The sequence below is a fragment of the Corythoichthys intestinalis genome, chromosome 6 (assembly GCF_030265065.1).
Source record: "Corythoichthys intestinalis isolate RoL2023-P3 chromosome 6, ASM3026506v1, whole genome shotgun sequence".
Classification (NCBI taxonomy): domain Eukaryota; kingdom Metazoa; phylum Chordata; class Actinopteri; order Syngnathiformes; family Syngnathidae; genus Corythoichthys; species Corythoichthys intestinalis.
The window spans coordinates 32,263,182-32,271,527 of record NC_080400.1 but is presented as its reverse complement, the minus strand read 5'-3'; the positions used below and the strand labels follow the sequence as shown (position 1 = coordinate 32,271,527).

Sequence of the window (8,346 nt, the reverse complement as noted above, 5' to 3'; positions counted from 1 at the left end):
CAAATCAATTGCAAGCCACATAATGACAAGCAAACAGCCATACATTCAATGTCCATTCCACTTGTCCTTATTGACGTAACAGGTTTTTGAAATGTGTGAGGAAGCCACGTTCAAATGCTTACGTCACAAGCCTGGAGGCTACCCTTTGGGGGCGGGGGAACCACGTAAAACTAACCTACGAGTCAGGCCATGTCCACACGTAGCAGGGTATTTGGCAAAAAGAAGATATTTTTATACGGTTTGGCCTATCATCCACACGCACATTTAAACCAGGGTTCTTAAGAACGACGGGGAAAGTGAAGAAGTGCGAATTCTGCGTTTGTGGCGCCATCATGTGGACACTGATAACCGAAGATGTAACTGAGGAAACGTCACTTACTGCGACAAACTTTGTCCTTACGTCACACATGAAACCAATGTTTACATTTGGAGTAAATTAAACGCGCCTTTTCGTGTCCGTTTTTTCCCAACAAACTTTTGGTGTGCTTATAGAAGAATTGGTATTATGGACCATTGTTTTTATTGTTATGAATGTACTTAAAAATGAATGAAAGCGGTTGGCTGTGGAAGGTTTTTTTTATTTTTTTTAACATATGTGTGGACGCAATTATTTTCCCCGACGTATTGGGGCAGAAGCCTCGTTTAAAAAATAACAATAAAAATAAAACCTTGCTAGGTGTAGACATGGCCTCTGTCATCAAAATATCAAGTAAGGGCTTTGTGGAAAAAGTCTGATATCTCCTATTTTCTTAAGCTATTTTCATGAGCTACTTTGCTGTTTGATATATTTTAGTATAAAACCAGATTGATTTTCTGTTTGTATTATAACATTTAATTTGTTTCTTTTGCAGAGAATGTACAAAACGAAATATTTTTATTGTGAAATTTTTGGAGTTAAATTTTGAAGGCCTACGACGAATTGCTTCCCTTTCCTACTATGACATGTTCGCAAAGCGGCATTGAATTTACTGAAGATATTTTAAACGAGAGAGAGTGAAATAAACCCTGGGTAAAAATGGCCGAAAGCTCTGCGTTTTATTCCCAAACCAAAGACATTTTGGAGACTGCTATAAAGTGTGCGGTGGATTTAACAGCCGGTCATGAGAAAGGTGGCCATTCAGCGACGGTAAATCGAGTAATTTGTGTTCGTCTGGTTTATTAAAAAGTATTGACGCCGTCTGGAATGGTTCCGTTTTCAGAGATGCTACATTTGAAAGAAGTGGGATACAATCCGAAAGAAATGTTACTAAAATGGCGCCCCGTAACAAAGCATTTAAGAGCTGAAATTGCCACATTGTAACCTTAAAATACGTTTATTCATGGCATTGTTTTGTTGTTCAGTCTTAAGCATTTTTTGAGATGTAATTGTTGAGCTTGTGTTTTATGTTGGAGTTACACAAATTCGTCTCAGGCTAACGTTGAGCACTTCGCGGCAGTTTGCGCTACTTGATTTGTTGTAGCGCCATCTAGAGTTATGGGTGACCACATTTACAGTTCACTACATTCCAGTTAAATCATTAACAGGCCAACATCAATTAAATATTCTTAATTTTTTCCTAATATGTCACCTTTGACTTTAATTTGTTTCTTAAATTCAACTTAAGGACAATAGTCTATGACGGGGTGTTCAAACTTTTTCGTGGGCCACTTTCAGAAAACTCAAATGTTACAAGGGCCAACTTGGAATCCTTTCACTGTAATTTGTTAATCAGAGAATCAGAATCGGGCAAAAAAGATTGAGTTTTTTTTTTTTTTTTTTTTTTTTTTTTTTTTTTTTTTAAACTCATTTTTTTTGCGATTGATAATGATAAGACATCAAATCCATTTTCACAGGGACAGTCAACAGTCCAGAAGTACTAGTATCAATTATGCAGTGAAAACATATTATTTGGGTTTTTGTCCTTTTTAACAGGTAGGTTTTGACAAAATTTTGATGCTGCTGGCACAGGAGGCAAGCAGAAAAATCAACAGCATCTTCCTGCAGCTGTTTGATTCTGCAAATAAGGAAACCCTAACTCTACGTGACAAAGTGAACAAGCTGGAAGTCCAGCTGAAGGTGACAATGGAAGACTTGAACACCAACAGAGTATGGAGGGAAAACTTGATCAGCGGCTGCCCCGTACTAAACGAGGAGACTGGATGGATTTCGACTCTGCAGCCTTTAGGAATATTGGTTGAATTGACTGATAAGATAGCCAAGGAAGACGTTGAGACCATAATAGCTGGCGGCGGACACAGTAAAGGTTTGTTAATAAATTGGCTGCCATTGACAGTGATAGACATGAAATGCATTTTGACTGGGATGGTGTAAAAATCATTCATTCAACTATATCCCGCAGACATCGCAAAGCCTGACAACACGACTGCATCCTCAGACTCTCAAAACTCTTTGCAAGCCAAAGTCCAAAAGAAGGTTTTTGAATGTGACGTATGCAAGAAGAGCTTCAGCCGTCAGCTCTACCTCCAGAGACACTTGGACACACATAAGGAGCCTCTGAGCTGCCACCAATGTCCCATGACCTTCCGCAATAACGTTACGTTGGAGCGTCACCTGAGACGTCACGAGAAAAAGACCCTTCAGTCCTTCGCATGTCTGCATTGCAACAAGATCTACAAGAGCAAAAGAGTGCTCAGGTCGCACGAGGCGATTCACGACAACGGCACGCAGCCCTTATCGAATGGTATATTGCAAAAATTCACACCTACATAAATGGCTTTTGAATGGAATTTCAGGTAGAACCTAAAAGTTACTAGTCTACTACTATAGTTATAAATACGCGACTTGGGTTTCCCCTCCCTTGTTTTAGCCAAATTTTACAGGTTCTTGAGGCTCAGTTTATTTGTTTAAAGAACTCTTGCTGTGAAGTTTCTCTTCTTTAATTGAATAACTTATTCCTAATTTATTTTTTTTATTTTCCTCATTTTTCTAAAATTTGAGTATGCAACTGGTCGTAAGGTTTGACTTTTCTCCACTGAGCGGGTTGGTGTAACAAGTATTTAGAACTTCTCTAGTTTGTCCAGGAATTTGCGCTGAAAGAGTCTTCTGTTGCTCCCAAATAATTCTCTAATTAAATAGTCTCTTTAAAACTCAAAATATTCCATTAGATGGTTCATAAGTTTCAAGACGGTTAAAAATCATCATCAACACTTTGGTTGTTCTTACAAGTCTAGTCCAAAAAGTATCGAGAGACTGATATGCAAAGCCTCAAGAGCAGACATGTCCAAAGTGCGGCCCGGGGGCCAAATGCGGCCCGTGGTCAAATTTCATCCGGCCCCCAGCCTGTGTCATAAAATCAATCATGTCTGGCCCGCACACAGGCCTAATAAATTGGTCAGCAGTACTGCTTACCAGCATATGAAGTAGCTTACACACTAAATGCTGCTCCTCATCTACCCACTAAAAGACAGCAGCACTCTAAGCAACATTACACCACGTGACCCTTTACTCCCAATTTTCTGAAATGGCGACAAACAAACAAAAAAAAAAAGAAAGTTGACTGTGACGGCCGACGCTTCTAGGATAGGTGGAAATTGGACTATTTCTTCACTAAAATATGAAAAACTGTGTCTGCCTCATTTGCAAAGAGAAAGTCACTGTTTTTTAAAGAGTTCGATGTGAGGCGATATTACTAAACAAGACAAGCTGACATGTATGACAAGATTACAGGGAAGATACGTAGCAAGAAATTGAAGCAACTTAAAGCTAGTTTAATTTTACAGCAGCAGTATTTCGCAAGAGCCCAAGAGATGAAAGAGAATGCCACAAAGGCTAGTTGCAAGATTTTGTGGAAATTATTAATTTAAAAAAATAATAAAGGAAATTTGTCACACAGAATGGCATTGTAAAATTTGCATAAATATATTGTTCTCCGTAAAGGATGTCAGCCAAGGTCAGCCCCCCACATTTTTACAACACCGATTCTGGCCCCCTTTGCAAAAAGTTTGGACATCCCTGCTCAAGAGTCTAATATTTTCAGTCTAAAAGTATCCAAATAATCATCAGTTTGTTCTGAAAGGACTGAAACAAATAAAGATTTTCCACTTGGTTCAAAATGTGTTCTAGACATAAAACATTTTCTAAAGGGGATTTTGAACATTTCAAAGTGGTACTAAGAGTAAAAGTGATACAAATTTCTCTTAGCAGATAATGTTGCTTAAATGTAGTAATCCTCATTTCATCCCTTTTCCCTTTGTTTTTAAAGATGAGGTTTCAAGGAGAAAGGCTTGCACATGTGACACATGTGGCGCCAGCTTCACGCAACCGCAGAGCCTCAAGCGCCACATCCGTCTCCACACAGGCGAGCGACCGTATCCCTGCGACGTGTGCGGCAAGACCTTCATTGTCCAGGACAAACTAAAGGCTCATATGCTCCTCCATGGTGCAACCAAGTCATTCATGTGCGACTTGTGTGGTAAGACCTTCCTGTATAACTGGCAGTTGAAGAAACACCAGCAGATGCCACACCAGGAAGGCACAGAAGCAGGCACCGAGACTGGGAGGCGGAGGGCACAGGCGAATCGCACAGTCATCGTCAAACGTGACAGGTGATTGATAATTGTAGGAATTCTTTGACAAAGGCACTAATGTACTCCCACATTTTACGTCTGTTTCGCAGTGTTCCAACTCCTAAATGTTCCAAAAATTCACACGACCCACTGTTGTACTTTTATTAACCCCAGAATTCATGGTTCCCATGAAAACCCTGGTTTCAACAACAAAAAGCCCTATTCCTTTCAATGGCACATTCAATTTAACAAATTGAAATTGCTCATTCAATTCACATTGTCACTGATTAGCACTCATCCCAAAATCTCCATTCACTCCTATTCATTTTCAACTCAGACCCACCAAAGACATCTCCATTAGTGGATCTACAAAAATATTTACTTTAGCGTACAGTAAAATTCAACTGCGACCCACAAAAAAAACATTCTGTGGCAGATTTCATCCAACTTCAAACTGTTCTGCTCGCTGTTTCTTGTGATGATTTTTAGTAAGATTTCACCCAAAAAATAAAACATTTATAACCCTTTAGAGTTATTTAACTCCAGTGCAAATGTTCTTGGACCCCCAAAAAATAAAAACTTCCCGTTGGCTCCATTAATATTGAACTCCAACCCACAAACAAACCTCGATTGACTCACACTGACATTCAACTAAGACCAACAACAACAACAAAAAACCTGACACTGACATTCAACTAAGACCAACAAAAAAAAAAAACCTGAGTGGTCCATCATGACTGTCACCATAGAATCACCCCCCAAAAAAAATCTCCATCGGCACTCACAAAACATATATATTTGCTGTCATTCACAATTAACTGGGACTGATATAAAAATGTCCTTTGTCCTATTTAAGCCATTGCACATTTACAGTTACTTTCTCATCCATCATGACGTTCAAAAAAATCATTTACGGCATTAACCATTTCGGGCACAGTGGTCACTACAGTGGACAGCTACCGTAATTTTCGGACTATAAGGCGCACCTGACTATAAGCCGCCACCACCAAGTATGACACGAAAAGGCATTTATTCATAGATAAGCCACACTGGACTATAAGCCACTGCGTTTCTTACTATATTGTGGGATATTTACACCAAAAAATATTAACCTGTAGCACTTTATTTGACAGCGGCGCCATAAGACTTTCATATGGTCGTCATAATTATGACATGACACTGTCATGACCATTAATGATAAATGCTTATGACATATATCATTTAGTGTTATCCTGAAAATTATCTCACTTTTTAATAGATATAAAAGATCCGAGCTGGACATAAATGGAGTTAGTGACAAAATTTGCCGGATGACACTTAATGACATCTGTCATAAGCATTCAATAATGGCCATGACAATGTCATGTAATAATTATTACGGTCTCATGATGGCGCTGTCAAATAAAGTATTACCTATTAAACCGAATAAATTAAATCATATGACGCATTGGATTATAAACTGCAGGATTCAAAATGAGAGGAAAAAATTAGCGGCCTATTGTCCGAAAATTACGGTATTTAAAAGCTGACACTTAAGACTTAACCCTTTTTAGGGCAGTTGACTTTTTGGCAATTAAAAAAAAACTTAAAAATTAGCAATTGTTATTTCTTCTTTTTGTAATTATTCATCATTATTGCATTATATTGTCTATATTTTTTTAATAGATACAATATTTATCACTATATTAATGAAATTAAAATAAATAAAAAAAACAGAAATGTACACTGGTTATGGTCTCAAGTGACAGACAAAAAATGTTCATATTATTTAACTCCTTGGATGCCATTCATGACAATAGCAACCAGTTCATTTAAACCAGGAAGATTGGGTGTGACTGCGCATGCTTCAGTTAATGTTCGTTCTTTTGCCCCACCATGTCAAAAATGGATTGGACGTGTAGCGCCATCAATGGCAGCCAATTTGTTAAGTCTAGTTTTCACTGTTAGAAACGTTGGCACACACGTCTTGATTTGTACCCATTTTAACTGTTAACACCAGGAGCATCGTGGAGGTGGCACCGTTTGCCTGCCAGACGTGCCAGCGCGGGTTTAACTCTGAGGCAGCGCTCCAAAAACACGAGCTGATCCACACAGGCGGCGCCCCGTACACCTGCGACATATGCGGCAAGGGCTATCTCTACAAGCCCACCTTCGACTACCACATTCGCACGCATTCGGGCGAGCGCCCGTACGCCTGCGACGTGTGCGGCAAGACCTTCATCACCCGCCACACGCTCAAGTACCATAGGCTCATGCACACTGGCGAGAAGCCGCACGCCTGCAAGCAGTGCGGTAAGACCTTCCGGATGTATACCAACTACCGGCGACACGTCAGGATCCACACGGGTGAGAAGCCGTACCAGTGTGAGGTGTGCGGTGTCCGATTCCGCCAGCTCGGACACGTCAAGTTCCACATGCAAGTACACACGGGCGAGCGACCTTACGCTTGCGCCACGTGTGGACTCGGCTTTTCTGACTCCAGACAAATGAAGAGACATTCTTGCGCCAGGAACGAACTGATGACAAATTTGCTAGCATCTTGACTCATGAGGACTGTTTGACGATCTGACGCAATAAAATAAGGACATTCGGCAGTCGCTGCCATTGACGTCATTAGACGTCAAATTCATTTTAACTGGTGTTGGTAATGAAAGGCACTACCTGCCTCACCGGACACAGATAATAACAAAAACACCTACTTATTGTATTGGTTTCCAGAGAAGTAACTTGTAAATGTTATGTTATTCATTATATTTATATACAATCTGGATATTTGTGTTATACTCTAGATTGCCCTCAGTTGGCTGAAGAACGGAGATGAGATGGAGCAACGCAACGTCTATTAAAATCATGCAAATTAATGTGTCTTGAAAGTTTGTATTTGTTACGTTCTTTTTAGTGATGTCATCACTGCATTTAAATTTATTAGCCATGGTTGAGTGTGATTTTTTGCAAATTAAAATGCACTCCAAACATTTAAATTTTGGGGGGAAGCTACTTTTCTAGAGAAAAAGGAGTTTGGATTAGGGCTGAACGATATCGGAAAAAAACTTACATTGCAACTTTTTGGAGATTTGGGATATTTATTGCAATATTAAAACTAGGTGAATTTTCACCAGATGACTTGAATAGCTGTTTGGGAAGACTGGTTGACTGACCATGGTTTGCATTAGAGTATTGCATTCAGTATTTTATTAGATTGTTTTTCCTAAATTTCCCCATTTGTTTTTCTCTTTTGTCCTTGTATACTTATTTTTTCCCCCTTTATTTTATATTCTTCAAACAAGTTATAATATTCTTAATGATAAAAATGTTATCTTGCCTGGCTAAGGGGGTTTATCAGGTGAATGATGAAGATTGCTGTGTATAAAAGGGGATACAGGAAGCCATGTTTTGGCACACTTGCTGCTTTTATGAAGCAAATCAAATTGTTCAAATTTTTAAAAAATTAATCGCACACACGCGATAGGACGATTGCGCATGCGCACATTGCTATGGTGATATTCAAACGATATATTGTGCAGGCCTAGTTTGCCTGAGATTTATCGCACAGTAGAGTGTGTGCTCTTATTTTGAAAGGTTATCAGAATTTACAATTTAATGACTGCAGTAAACGCACACACACAAAACAGCATTCTAAAATTCCCATGGCGCGATGGTGTTCACCATACAGTTCAACTTCAAAGTTCGTACCTGGTTTTAAATAGGTTTATTTTAGTGGTGAAGCCAGCCTCCAGTGGAAATCTCCAGTACTGCAAGCTTTTAAATAGACAATTAAAAAAAAAAAAAATATATCATGTGCTCTAGGCTCCCACGCAGATAACAAGGCAAGCCCCAACT

General features: G+C 39.3%; 1 protein-coding gene across 4 annotated transcripts; it reads left to right on the top strand.

Annotated features, from left to right (window-relative positions):
* Positions 1-114: 114 nt before the first annotated feature.
* Positions 115-7,378, top strand: LOC130918071 (zinc finger protein OZF-like). 4 transcript variants are annotated; one of them, XM_057839952.1, is made up of 5 exons: positions 115-1,126; positions 1,949-2,243; positions 2,340-2,681; positions 4,203-4,545; positions 6,506-7,378. In XM_057839952.1, exons 1-5 carry the CDS (start codon positions 1,016-1,018, stop codon positions 7,047-7,049), a joined length of 1,635 nt encoding a protein of 544 aa, XP_057695935.1. In that variant the 5' UTR covers positions 115-1,015; the 3' UTR covers positions 7,050-7,378. The 4 variants fall into 4 exon arrangements, with proteins under 4 accessions (XP_057695935.1, XP_057695934.1, XP_057695933.1 ...); XM_057839951.1 differs by having other exon boundaries at positions 1,913-2,237; XM_057839950.1 differs by having other exon boundaries at positions 1,913-2,243.
* Positions 7,379-8,346: the final 968 nt, after the last annotated feature.

What these genes read in the sequence shown, in the direction of transcription:
- LOC130918071 (XM_057839950.1), top strand. Translation starts at nt 1,016, where the DNA reads ATGGCCGAAAGCTCTGCGTTTTATTCCCAAACCAAAGACATTTTGGAG. An exon ending in CACGCAGCCCTTATCGAATG is followed by an intron (nt 2,682 to 4,202) that starts GTATATTGCAAA and finishes TTGTTTTTAAAG; the next exon opens with ATGAGGTTTCAAGGAGAAAG. An exon ending in GTCATCGTCAAACGTGACAG is followed by an intron (nt 4,546 to 6,505) that starts GTGATTGATAAT and finishes TGTTAACACCAG; the next exon opens with GAGCATCGTGGAGGTGGCAC.